The 13,778-nt window shown below is 38.8% G+C and overlaps 1 protein-coding gene across 7 annotated transcripts in view; it reads left to right on the top strand.

Annotated features, from left to right (window-relative positions):
* Positions 1-13,778, top strand: part of MLLT10 (MLLT10 histone lysine methyltransferase DOT1L cofactor) — a 116,800-nt gene that overhangs the window by 98,834 nt on the left and 4,188 nt on the right. For all 7 annotated transcript variants that reach the window (XM_071735068.1, XM_071735071.1, XM_071735070.1 and 4 more), the window contains 5 exons: positions 3,357-3,508; positions 5,414-5,602; positions 5,995-6,083; positions 6,210-6,571; positions 13,069-13,171. In XM_071735068.1, coding sequence (XP_071591169.1) covers positions 3,357-3,508; positions 5,414-5,602; positions 5,995-6,083; positions 6,210-6,571; positions 13,069-13,171 — 895 coding nt within the window. The remainder of the gene's footprint in view (positions 1-3,356; positions 3,509-5,413; positions 5,603-5,994; positions 6,084-6,209; positions 6,572-13,068; positions 13,172-13,778) is intronic.

The raw sequence follows: 13,778 nt of genomic DNA, 5'->3' as shown, positions 1-13,778 counted from the left end.
TCAACATATATATAGTCAAATTTTTTCTATGAGGAACATGTCTGTATGTATGCAGATATATAAGGGAATTTTGCAAAGGGAAATGCTCAACAATTAGGATATTCCAGAACTTTTGATTAAATAAAAAGTAGTCTTCTTATGCATATGTGTTGTGGTAATTTCAGGTTTTAAGGCCTGGTCTTTATATGATTTGCAGTAGGCATAGTTGTCTCCCAGGCTGTCTTGAGGCAGAATATTTTGGAATCTAAACTTCTTAAATATCATGCTTCTACTGAGTATATGTTCAGGGTATGTATAGCCTAGCATTTACAGCATGGTCAAATTCTTGCTGGTTTTGATGGGGATGGCAGAGGAGAACTGTGTGACACAAAGGCCACCTCAGCCCACAGCTGTAGGGGTTCGTCCTGCCTGTGGAAGCCATAACTCTTCATAAGGAGCAGATAGCTTTGGCAGTTGTTAAAAAAATACAACCACAACAAGAACAAAAAACCAAAATCACCAATAAAAAAAAACCCTGAAACAAATAAAAAATGAACCAACCAAACAAAAATTCCAAAAAAAGAAAGACGAGAGGCGGAAATAACTTCTTTTAGTTCCGAAGTTGAAAGATGAAAAAGCTTAGTCTGTAATACCTAGCAAAAATTCAGTTTTGTAGTCTGCAAATTTTAACCCTGTGTGATAAGATCACATGGCTGTTGATGTTTCTGAATATGCAAGTAACTCCCCAACTTCTTCAGTTAAATAAGTAACTCTGGTTGCTTAAAATATAGTTTATAGTGAATAAAAAATTAACTTGAAGAATCTGCTGTCTGAAAACCGTAACTCTGAATGTTACTTGCTTTACCTATTAAAATTATTTTTCTGTAAGTTCTGACTCTCTTCCCTTTGAAGCTTATGAGATTCATAAATAACAGTACTTTGAAAGATCCATGTAATTTTCATATAGCTGCTTAAAATAAAAACACTTGCAGGAAAAATTGTTCGCTGTTCCTGGTGCAGCAAATTACAGCTCTTTGTAGAAGATGTGTATTATTTATGATCTGTAGGGTCATTTCAAATTAATATTGTTACATCTTTGTATCCCTATATAAGCATAGTGTTTAATGTTTAAGCTGTCATATTTAAAATTTTAATATATATGAGAAATATAAATATACCTGGTATATGTGAGCTGTTCCCCTTTTGCAGAGGAATTGCTGCTTTTCCCAAGGTAGCATTTAAACTGTCTTTATCCCATACTTAACCTTAGGTTTAAAAACGTGTTATGTAATAGCTGCATTGAAGTATGCCTATATGTAAATGCAGTATTACTTAAAAATAATAATATAAGAGTATGAATAACTGTACCCCAGGCTTATACAAAACCAGTTGTTAAAAGTAAGCAAGGTAAGCAAGGCTCCAAGCAAGCCTTGGAGTTCCCAGGAAACAAGGAGTTCCCATCTCAGTGACAGCATCAGACCCGCTTGTACAGCACATTTACAGTCCTGTTGGAAATTATTATCAAGTACTATTTGGAATAAGAATTCAACCCTTATATTGCAGGTAGTGTGTAGGAACCCTGTAATGCCTAATGGATGAGGTAGGAAGCTGGAAGAGGGTGGATTGACTATATTGCAATACAGGGAAATCTAGTTTTTATTTTTCTTGTCCTTCTGTAGAGGCTTCCAGGGAATGATTGCAGAGGTTTTTCAGTCATGTATTGCTTTGTTTCTGCCTTTGTGAAATTGGTAGGAAACAGTCCTAAGCCCAACAAGAATTTTGTTGGTGATTTACAAGTCAAATAGCACAACCTGTTAGGATTATGCATCCCTCGGAAAGCATGCATACAGAGCAAGAAGTTGCTGGGAGGTGGTTGTGTTCTGTTTTTTCTCGATTTGTTTTATAATTCTAGTTTGTTTGTTTGTTTTGAAGTGTTGTGTGGAGTGCATCTGTTTAAAATGTTTCCACATAAACCTTCTTATCACTTCAGCAGATCGTGTAAACATCTAGTTTTAAGGCTTTTTTTTGCCATGTCTCTGCTGAGCATTCTGCTGAGTTGTCCTCTCTTGTCAAAAAACACTACCTTGGTCACTACAGTACCTTCATCAGGGCTTTCTGTTTTAACAAGTGTTTCTTTTTTTTCATCCTGTATGCAAAAGAGGAATCATTAATAAATACTTACAGAGCTCTTAAGTCACCTACTTACAACCTTTTCTCGTAAAAATCGCCATGCTCTGATGCCTACAAAATGCTTGACAGTCATTAGGTAGCTAATGTGCTGTGACCACTGCTTATTACTCTAATCATAATTAGCACACTTATTTCCTGAACCCTATATGTTGGCCTGGACTGGGACTATGGTGGTGGTCTTGGTAAATTTGCACTGCATGTGGAACAGTACAGCCATGATCCTGTGATGGCACCAATAGGTACTGCTTACAGTTATAACTAATACAAGAATCTGAATCTGAGCATACTGGAATCAATTTAAAAGAAAAAAAAATCAACAACAAACCAAGCAAAAATACCAACCAACTCATAGTGGACCATGGTGTTGGTCCTGGCTGAGGAATAGGACCGTGCATACATGAGGCCAGAATCCTGAGACAGAAATAAACTGAACAGCAAGTTTTGCTCACAAGTTAAATTTTGCCCCATCCAATGCAAAAGAAGCTTCCATAAGGACCTGATGAGTACCCAGCTTTCTTAGTTGGCTGTATGCTGAATATTTAATTTTCTCCTAAATGAGAAAAGATGTGTCAAAGGGGTTATTCTTTGAACTATGTGTGATTGTCAGTAAAAAAGGAAATATATCAAGTGTGCACAGGATAACTTTTAACTTTCATTGCACCCCGGGTGAATTTTCACGTGTTCCCTCAGAAATGTGGTTTTATGATGCTTGTAGGAAAAGTTAGAGAGTAGAGCTGTATACGGCCTTTCTATGGGGATTTATCATTACTGTGTTAATTTTAATAAATTGTTTTTTATTTTTCCTGTTTTGTCTGAGAAAGGTTTGAAGATTATTTTATTTTTTTTGTTTTAAAGACAGGTGCTCCATCTGTCCATAGACAATGGTTTCCTGCTGTGGAAATATGTGTTGTATAATTGAATACAGTGCTGTCTGTCAGTTAGGTATTATGTTAGTCTATGTACTTTCTCAGTGCAAATTCTCACACTGAAGAATCTTTCACACACGTCTCCTACTAAAGCATTAGCAGTGAGAACCAATTCTTAAAGATTTTTGTGAATTAACTTAGTCTTGGAAGTGTAAGATACATAGGTGCTAGGGGCTGATAAACGGCAAGAAATTTCAACAAACTTTTACTAATACATTTCCTTCCTTTTGTTTAAACAAAAATCTGCAATATTTTCAACAGATCCCCTGTAGGCAGCTTGCAGATCCGCTATGATCAATCAGGGAACAGTTGTGAAAATTTGCCCCCAGTAGCAGCCAGCATAGAACAGCTTCTGGAGAGGCAATGGAGTGAAGGTCAACAGTTTTTATTAGAGCAAGGCACCCCCAGTGACAGTAAGTACTCACTTTGTTACTGCTTTTGGTAACTGTTATTTGGAACTGCCATTCAGTGCTTGACCATGAATTTAAAAAAACCCAACTTCTTAGAAATATAACTGTAGTGTATAATTGTAACATAGTTTCTAATGTAGCAAATCGCTCCAGTAGATTACTTAAGAGTTCTCTATAATTATCTGCATTTTTATGGAAGGGGAAACGGTGTCATTAAAAAGGAGGTGAATTGTAGATCCAGTTGGTTGGTTGCAGAGTCTGGGAACGAATTCTGGACTCTTAGATCCACTTGTAAATAGTATAGCACACCTCCCTCGTGTGCCTTATATTGTGTGATATAAAATGGCATAACAGGTTTTCATTGTTATACTTTCCATTTTTTAATTCTAAACTGTCTACTTCTATTGCTTTTTTTCTGAAAAATATTTACAAATGTTAGGCAGGTGTCCTAGTGGGTGTCCATATCTCTGTTTTGTGCTTCTCATTAAATTCTCAGAGCAAGCAAATAATTATTTTCTCAAGTTATGTTTAATAGAGTGGAATAGTCCAAAAACAAATACCATAAAAACGTAAGTGATGAGTAGATCACTTGGAACTCCATATTCAACAATCTACCACTATCAAAGGCAGTGATTGAAAAAATCAAAAAAAAAAAAAATTTTTTTCAACACCAGTTAAGGATTTGTGTTATATTTTATTGAACATACTATTTTTCTCGTTGGTAAAGTGGTATCTAGTTGGTATTTTTATGAATGGCATCCTGACGAAAATGCTAATTGTGAGGAAATTCATGCAGGGATAATCCTTTAAACATGATAGCTGGAGGACAGGTTTAGCTAAGTCTTATTGCATCTCATTTGGGCTCACTGAGGGTTCCTTTGTATGTTCTTGAAGAGGAGGGATAAAAGCTAAATCCTTGGGAAATGACCAGATGTGCCTATACCAGTAGACTTATGTCTGTAGTAGGCCCAGAGGTCATGTTAAACAAATACAATTTAGAATATTTAAAAAAAAATGGCTATCCCTGTGGCTTTACAGTCACACTGTAGTACTAGTTGGGAAATCCAAGTTCTGAAACCAAATCAGAGTTTGAGAAAACTGTGCTTGGTAAAAATCAGGTTATTACAGAAGATGATGATGCCCATTTTCTAAGAAAAGGAAAAAAGAAAAGAAAAAAAGAAAAAAAAGTGGGGGTGGGGTGGGGTGGTGGTAACTGCAGTGCTCACACAGTGCTCCCTGCTGGGAGATTTGTAGATCACCGCTCAAAGCAAGTGAGAGCTCCTGCTCCCAGCAAGGTGTGTCATGATAACTTCACGTTGAATTATTTTTTTTCATTGTTTCTGTAGGTTTGTGACTCAGTGTACATGACCTTTAAGCAGAAAAACTCTCTTTTCACAAACTTTGTTTTTACAGAAATGTTGTTGGTTGGCTGCGTTGTTGTTTGAAAAATTCTTGTTCAACTATCTTCTGTTTGATAATATTTAAATTCCTAATACTGCAGCTGAAATAGATTTTTTTTATTTTCCCCAACTATGCAAATAACTCATGCTACTAAAAAAATATTTTTATATTCGAGATTGGGGATAAGTTATTATGTACTGCTGTTTGCTTCAAAATGGATGTCAGCCCTAATTACATGACTTTATTTAAGCCAGGGTGTAGATATATTGCAAAATTACTGTCACAGGCTACATACTTTTTTCCCCACTTAAAATTACACAAAATTGATCCTAAACCTTTCCACTTAAATTCAAATTTCTATAATGTACCTCTCAGGAAGAACTTTATTTATATTTTGAAGCATTACTTAATGCTAGTCTTAAATTGTAACACATACATTTTTAAAAAGGAAGATGTTATGCATTCTTTGAATGTGGCTGCAAAAGCTAACTTATGTTTTTACCTTAGTTTTAGGAATGCTTAAGTCATTACACCAACTTCAGGTTGAAAATAGGCGGTTAGAAGAACAGATAAAGAATTTGACTGCTAAGAAGGAGAGGCTTCAGCTACTCAATGCCCAGCTTTCCGTGCCCTTTCCAACAATAACTTCAAATCCTAGCCCTTCTCATCAAGTACATGCCTTCCCAGGACAAGCAGGTAAGTAGGGGAGATTGTAGAACTATCAAAGTAATTTGAAGATGTATTTGTATGTATTTTCATCTACATATGCCATTGGTGTGAGATGCACATAGATGTAGGATGAATGTAGACAAAGTATTTGTTTGGCACCTTTAAAAGGTCAATTGGAAGGTGAATCATTAGTACTTGTTTCAGTGCAGTTTCTTGTTTACTTCAGTCTGGAGCACATCTGTTTGAATCTATTGATTCACCAATTATTTACTTAATATTTTGCTATTCGGCAATGATTTTAAGGTTAACTTTACACTTTTTATGTTCACCTGTGATGTTATTTTGAAATAACTATTCTGAACCTGTTTGTGCGTTGTAGAAGTTGAATCACTGTGTATTTTTTTAAATAATTACTTTAGCACCCAGCACTGATTCCTTGAACAGCAGTAAAAGCCCCCATCTGGGAAACAGTTTTTTACCGGACAATTCTCTTCCTGTATTAAATCAGGTAATATTCATTTGTTGCTTCTAAACTTAAACTTGTTACAAGTTAACGCATCTTAGTCCTTGCACTGTTCTGTTAGGTGAAATTTTATGCAGCTGAGGGGGTTTTGTTGTTTGTTTTTACACCCAGGAGATAACCTCCAGCGGACAAAGCACCAGCAGTTCATCATCTCTTTCCACTCCACCACCTGCTGGGCAGAGTCCAGCTCAGCAAGGCTCAGGAGTCACAGGAGTTCAACAGGTCAATGGTGTGACAGTGGGGGCACTAGCTAGTGGTATGCAGACTGTAACCTCCACCATTCCTGCAGTGCCTGGTGTGGGTGGAATAATTGGAGCACTGCCAGCCAGCCAGCTGGCAATCAATGGAATTGTAGGGGCTTTAAATGGGGTAATTCAGACCCCAGCAACAATATCACAGAACCCTTCTCCTCTCACTCATGCAACCGTGCCACCCAATGCAACGCATCCTCTGCCAACCACATTAAATAACAGGTAAGGATTTGCTGTTCTGATATTTTTCTTGATAGTGTCTGTTCAGTTTAGCTATATTTTCAGCTGTCTTGTTCAAAAGGTACTGTTCCTTCCTTAGCTTGTAATTAGGTTTTGCCCCTGATCGGTGAATGGAAGTAAGAAGGCATGTATCGGAGCAGAGATAGTCAAGTTAAAGATGTTTGCTGCTTTTGGGAATCTTAGTATCTATTTATTCCTATCTCTTAATGAAGTCAAATTCCTAAACAAATGTAATTATGTAAATGTGCTCAAGCGTTTTTTTTGTAGTTCAGAAAACAATGTTCTTTGTCCTGCCAATTGTTCTTCGAGGATTAAAGGAGCACTGAAAAGCTACCATTTGTTGCAATAAGAAGGGGAGAGGGGGAGGGGGAGAACAGTATATGGTCATATAATTAAGGATGTAAAAGCCATAACTAACCAGGGTAGTAATACAGTAGCATGGTGTTGTCAGATCTCTGTATCTGAATCCAGAGGCAACAAAATTAGTTTTTCAAGCTGGCTTCCTAAGGATTTTTAAATGTGTAACGAGATCCATGCTTGAGTGTGTGTAACAGCTCTTCCCCAAAACCTGGGTATCCTCAGTGGCATTAACTGCTGCTGCTTGAGCTGCAAGGCAAATGGGTAACAAAAGGAGACAGCTGCCTTCCAGGAAGGGGAATGGCCTGTTTGGTCTGGAAGTATTTTGGAATAGAGCAGAGCCTGCTCTAGCTCATTCTCCCTACTCCCCCTTTCCCCACGTTTTGTATTGTCCCACCTTTTTGGAAGGAGAATGAAGGTTCTGTGTAAAAAGAAATGCCTGCAAATGTGCTGTGGATTACTTATCTTTAAGTAGAGGTTATTTTTTGAAATTATGGTGGATTACCCACCAAAAAAGGTGTATGTAATTGGAATGATGCAAGGGATCCCTAATTTTGTAGCTTCCTTTTAAATTTTTTTCCCTTGGTGTTTGTTTGGCAGCTCCTGAATATTCATATACCAAATCATTGTGTAGTATTACAATAGGCTCATAAAACCTGATACTTTCAAGTGAATCATGTTTGTTTTGTGTGCTATTATATTTTTACCAAGGAGGTTATATTTCTCATAATTACCTCATATATGATAATTTTGTAGGTTAAACAAAAGACATTTCTTAATGAAATGTACCTTCTTTCTTGAGTATCAGAGGGCTGCTGAAAGTACAAGAATTTTGTGTTACTTTTCCCAGAAGTGTGGGAAGTAAGATAAAATCAATATTAACTATAGTTATATAATACTTTCCAGACTCAGGTAATGCCAAAATGTGCTGGTCATGCTGCTGTTTTCTGATATGATTTTATTATCACAGAAGTTGTTTCTGACTCTTTATATTGTAGAAGTTCTTTTGTCCCTTTTTCTCATATATCCATCCAACTGCTGTAACTCTTGAGTGTGTAGCATAGAAGTAGACTACTTCAGTTCGTACAGAAATCTGCAACTAGTATCCTGTTTGTAGGCTCACATTTGAACTTTGAGCATAGTCTGGAATAGTCCAATTATTCCCTATTTTCTGATAAAACAACCTTATTTATAAATTACGTATAACTGCCAGCATTTCCATTTCTCTATTTCTCTTTTTGCACGGTCTCTCTTTACACCTCTCCCTTGGTAATACTAATTTAAAATTGATGTTTATATTAAATTTAAAGGTGCACTTTTCTCAGAATTCTCTTGCTTTATTGAGCTCATCCAGATGATTTGCTGGCCCCCCTCCCTTTTGAGTTGTTTCACAATTGCCCCCATATTCTGTTAGTTTTCAGTATTTCTTGTTGTCTGTTTAGAGGAAAAAAGTTCAGGCTGAGCAAACAGCAATGCTAATTAGTGCTAATATGATTTTAGTAATAACATGCACGTTCCTAATTCCTGTTTCTTCCATTGCTAATGCTTCAGTGAAAAGTATGAAAAGCTTTCCCTCTGACTGAAACTTAAGTCATGAAGAGGCTCTGGGATGACTTTGAATGAAAAAAAAAAAAAAAAAAAGGGAGAAAATCTAAAAGCATTTTCCACCAGTTAAGATTATTGGTTCTGAAACTATATGGGACACCATTTGTTCCTGCCACTTGAGTTCACTGCTGTTTCCATGGCAACCAGTGTGGACTATTTCTTTCCTGTTAAATTCCTCTAGGTATTGCTACTCTTTGAACTGCTGAAGTGGGAAGGTTAAATGGTAACAAGCAGAGGCAGGCGTGGAGTTTTGCTGCCAGGCTGTTGTGGGCCCTCTGAACCTGGTTAGATTGTGTGGTGGTGATCAAGTTTGGAGGTGGTTTAAATTGGTATTCGCAGTTGGAAAAGCCACATGAGGACTCAGCCCTACTTGCTGACTTCTGTGTGTTGTTCTGTAATTGAAAGAGTTGCCAGAGGTTCCTGTAAGTTGCTACATACAGTAACTTCCCGAGCTTCAGAATCTGTTCAGATGGCTTCATGTGGAAAAATAGCTGTATTATTCACCAATGCATGGAGACTTCTTTACGTGTATTGTCCTTATTCATGTGAGCTCTTTAACACAGGGAGGTGAGAAAACACTGATTTGCACACTGCTGTTTGAGAGTTTCAATTTGTAGGTTAAAGAGCCTACATTTCTTTGGCAGGGAAAAGTACTTGATTCTCTTCTGGGAAAAAGATGGCTTAATACAGATTGCTAGCAACTGGGAGATGAAGTGATTTGAGGAAAAAGATAGGATTGTTCCTTTACATTCTCACAACCAGAGAAGACTAGGATTGAGAGTTTCAGACTGATCATATACCTTTTAATGAGAAGCTAAAAAGGATTATATTTACATTCCAAGCTGATCTGGTTGAGAGAAAGCTCTGTGGTGAAATCCAGTGAGCTGCCTTTTCTGGGAAGCTTGAGAGCTGCAGTTTTGTCTTCTGCAGTTAGGTTTCATTTCCAGACACTTAGGTCTCAGCTACTGGCTGAGGGTATTTTCTTTCAAGTGCCAATGCAGGGTAAGAGAGGAAGGCAGAGCAGAGAAAGAGAGAAAACAGCGGGAAAAATAAAGTGCAAAGGTAAAACATGATAGAGGAAAAAAAGAATGGGGTAAAAGAATGAAAAAACAGTGGAGATGATTCATTCTAGTATAGAAAAATACAGAAAAAGTGAGGTAAAAAGAGAAGGAGGAAATAATGGTAGTATTAGTCAAATTGAAGGCAGTAATTTTAAGTACTTCTTACTGGTACTGAGTTTAAAGCTGTTTGAAGAAATGTCCATTAATCAATGAGTTATGTAATCTGAAAATCTAACAGGCAGTTCTAGCTCATGCTAGCTGTGAGTTTTGCTGTTGTAGTTCAAGAGGAAAATCTGGGAGTTTCTTTGGGTAGGTGAAGTGTCATCTTTGCTTCCATCAGCAACCACTGCTAGCAGTTACTGGTAAAGAAATTGAATGGTGTTATCCATTGTGTGTTCTGTCATGTTAAATCCCTGGTCTGTGTGTACGTGGGATGTTATGTGCAGTTCTGGTTATGAAGTTTCAGGATAGGATATAATACCAGGGAAAAAACTGTACAGATAGAGCATTCAGAGGCAAAATGGCCTGTACAGGCTGAGATCATTAAAATTGTCTTGGCTTGGAAAAAGACCACTGACAAGAGGTTTGAGATTTAGAAGAGTGGTAGAAGTGCTATTAATGCATCTTGTGAAGTATATTATGGGAAATTGTTGGATCATTTAGGTTGGAAAAGATCTTTAAGATCATCAAGTCCAACTGTTAGCCCAACACTGCTAAGTCCACCACTAAACCATAGCCCTGAATACCTCCAGCAATGGTGACCAGGCCACTTCCCCTGGGCAGCCTGTTCCAGTGCTTGATAACCCTTTTAATGAAGAAATTTTCCTAATATCCAATCTAAATCTCCCCTGGCACCACTTGAGGTATATCCTCTTGTTCTATCTCTTGTTATTTGCTGAAGAGACCAACACTCACCACAACCTCCTTTCTGGTAGATGTAGAGAGTGATAAGGTTTCCCCTCAACCTCCTTTTATTCAGAACAAACAAACTTGAGTTCCCTCAGCTGCTTCTCATAAAACTTGTGCTCTAGACCCTTCACCAACTTTATTGCCCTTCTAGGGTCACATTCCACACCACGATGTCCTTCTTGAAGAGGGTCCCAGAACTGAACAAAGTACTTGAGGTGCTGAGTACAGGGGCACCATCACTTCCCTTCCCCTGTTGGCCACACTATTTTTGATACAAGCCAGGATGCCTTTGGCCTTCTTGGCCACCTGGGCACACTGCAGGCTCATGTTCAGGTGGCTGTCATCCAACACCCCAAGGTCCTTTTCCACCAAGCAGCTTTCCAACCACTCTCCCTAAGCCTGTAGTGTTTCTGGGGGTTGTTTTGAGCAAAGTGTGGGACTTGGCACGGAGCCTCCTTAAACCTGATACAATTTGCCTCTGCCCATCCACTCAGCCTGTCCAAGGTCCCCTTTAGAGCCTTCCTACCCTCAGGCAGATAAACACTCCCACCCACCTTGGTGTTACTGAGGGTGCTCTCAGTCTCTGCATCCAGATAGTTGATAAAGATACTCAAGAGAACTGTCCCCAACACTGAGCCCTGGGAACACCACTTGTGACCAGCCACCAGCTGGATTTAACTCCATTCACCACAACTCTTTGGGCCCAGCTGTCTGCCCAGGATTTTACCCAGTGAAGGGAACAACCAAGCTATGAGCAGCCAGTTTCTCCAGGAGAAAGCTGTGGGAAACTGTGTCAGAGGCTTTACAGAAGTCCAGGTAAACAACACCCACAGCCTTTTCCCTCGTGACCTCACTAAGTGGGTCACCTTGTCATAGAAGTTAATCAGGTTCTTCAAGCAGGGCTTGCTTTTCATAAACCCATGCTGACTGGACCTGATTTTCTTTTAGTCCTGCATGTGCCACATGATGGCACTCACAGTGGTCTGCTTCATAACCTGCCCCAGTACCAAGGTCAGAATGACAGATCTGTAGTTCCCTGGATCCTCCTTCCAGACCTTGTAGGTGGGCATCACATTTGCTGATCTCCAGTTAACTGGGACCTTCCCAGTTAGCCAAGACTGCTGATAGATGATGGACAGTGGTTTGGTGAGCACTTCTGCCTGCTCCCTTAGTCCCCTTGTGTCCCTTGGTATCCCATCCATACCCATAAACTTCCCATAGACAGACATTTCCCAGCACTTTTCCCATAGCACTGAGTCCAACCAATGAAGTACGAAACAAGGTGTAGCTATTCCTTGCCCTGTCCCAGCAGTAGAGAATGGCAACACTATGGGTGTTTTAATACAAAGTAAATGTCAAAGTGCTCATGGAGCTGGGCTAAGGTATGCTAGCTACTGCAGAAAGGCAAGATTAATATCGTGTCTTAAAGAGCTCAGTGATTGTAGCCTAACTGTGCAGATTTGTGACTGACTTAATTTAATTCCTTATACCAATTAGCCAGCAAACTGTTGTCTTGTTGGCCATCCTGCACACCCCTTCCTGATACTGGTGTTTGTGCATTGACACAATAACCTCATCTGCATGAATAGGAAATCTTTGTGTGTTTTGTGCTTAGGTTTCAGTTCAGTTCCCACAAGATGCAGCTCGTTGTGCAAGAGAGAGTGCAACAGGAGAGCACAGAAATGTGCAATTGAAAGGGAAATACTTCACCTTTCAGTAGCAGGGTAAACTGGTCATGAAATTTCACCTTAATAATTCAGCGGGTGTTTTAAATTAGTAAAAGCTAACACTGGTAAATTCAGCTGTCTTCCTGGTCTTCTGTTTCAAAATCGCCCTCATTCATGCTGTTGGTCTTGCAGTCAGCTGGCACAGCTGGAGAAACCCTTTATTCCCAGACCAGTTGTCAGCTGCATCAGTTCCCCTGCCCAGTATCCCAAGGAGCTGCAGAAAATTTTATGTATGCGTGACAATAGGGACTGGGAGCTAAGTGGTAGCCATGGCTTCCTGCCCTGGGGGCTTCCTGCCCTGGGGGCTTCCTGCCCTGGCAGTATCAGTTGGCCCACTTCAAGGCTGAATGTGTTTGCTAAATTATGTATAGGCATAGGCAATAGTGATTTGAATATAGCAAAAGATGATAATTAGATGGACATGATAATTTAAAATGATTAGAAGGTAACCAAGATTAAAATAAATGCTATGTAAGTATTAAAGGTTGGCAAGAACTGTCTTGTGGTATTAAATCCGCCCATTCTGCCTATAGTAGTTGAAAAAATGTAGAAATAGTAATTATTATATGAGTTTAAAAATCATGTGTATGTAACAGCAAGATGTTGCTGTTGCACAGCATAAATGAGACTATTGAGGCAATGAGTATGTGTCAAAAAATGCAACTGGACAGAATCTATTCATATTTGACAGTGTACAATCAAAATGCTAAATAGGAACCTTCTATTTATATACATATTTTCTTTGTTTCAATTGAAAGCTGAAATAAAAAGTTACCATACTTTAATATAAACTACAGTATTACCCTGTCAAACCCTGCAGTGCCTCAGGACTGGGATTACTTCCTGACCAGCAGAGACAACTTCTACTCCATCAACAGCACCAGCAATTTCAACAATTACTAAGTACCCAGCAACTCACATCAGTAAGTTTTCCAGTTAATTATGATTTATTCCTCTATTGTATTCTGAGGCATGGATGAGCTTCTTAGTCTAAATTAAATACTAGGAATGTGTTAGGAGTTTTGGTAGTGTTTTAGTTTTTCAGTTGCTTCAACCTTTTTGGATGATAGTTTCACTAAATTACCAAATTGTTGGGCTGTGTGTATTGCTAGTAGAATCATCCCCCAGTGCCCTCAGTACCTTTCCTCTTGTGTGGATGTGGTGGTTGCTCTTTCCCAGCATCAGCTGTGGGCAGCAGAGTTAGAGACCATGTGTGGATTTTCACAGTATCTTAAGCTATTGTCTGATAACACAAGGACTATAGCAGAAGATTTTTGGTTATCATCTCGTGGGCTGTCTTTGCTCTGCTTTGCAGTATTCATATAGGCCACTAGGTACCTGGTTTAACTCTTTGTAGTGTTACTGTGTTGTTTCACTATTTTGACAAACATGGTTTGATATTCTTCTCAGGTACGTTTCTTCTGCTAGAAGCCTGATAGAAGCCAGCAGGCTTAGCTGAACTTCTGCTGAGCTGCTGATTTCAGGAAATTTTATAGGCACTTTCTTCCCTTTCCTACACTGTGATGAAAT

The sequence above is a fragment of the Heliangelus exortis genome, chromosome 2 (genome assembly GCF_036169615.1).
Source record: "Heliangelus exortis chromosome 2, bHelExo1.hap1, whole genome shotgun sequence".
Lineage (NCBI taxonomy): Eukaryota > Metazoa > Chordata > Aves > Apodiformes > Trochilidae > Heliangelus > Heliangelus exortis.
The sequence above is the reverse complement of the archived record's forward strand: the minus strand, read 5'-3'. Positions and strand labels throughout refer to the sequence as shown.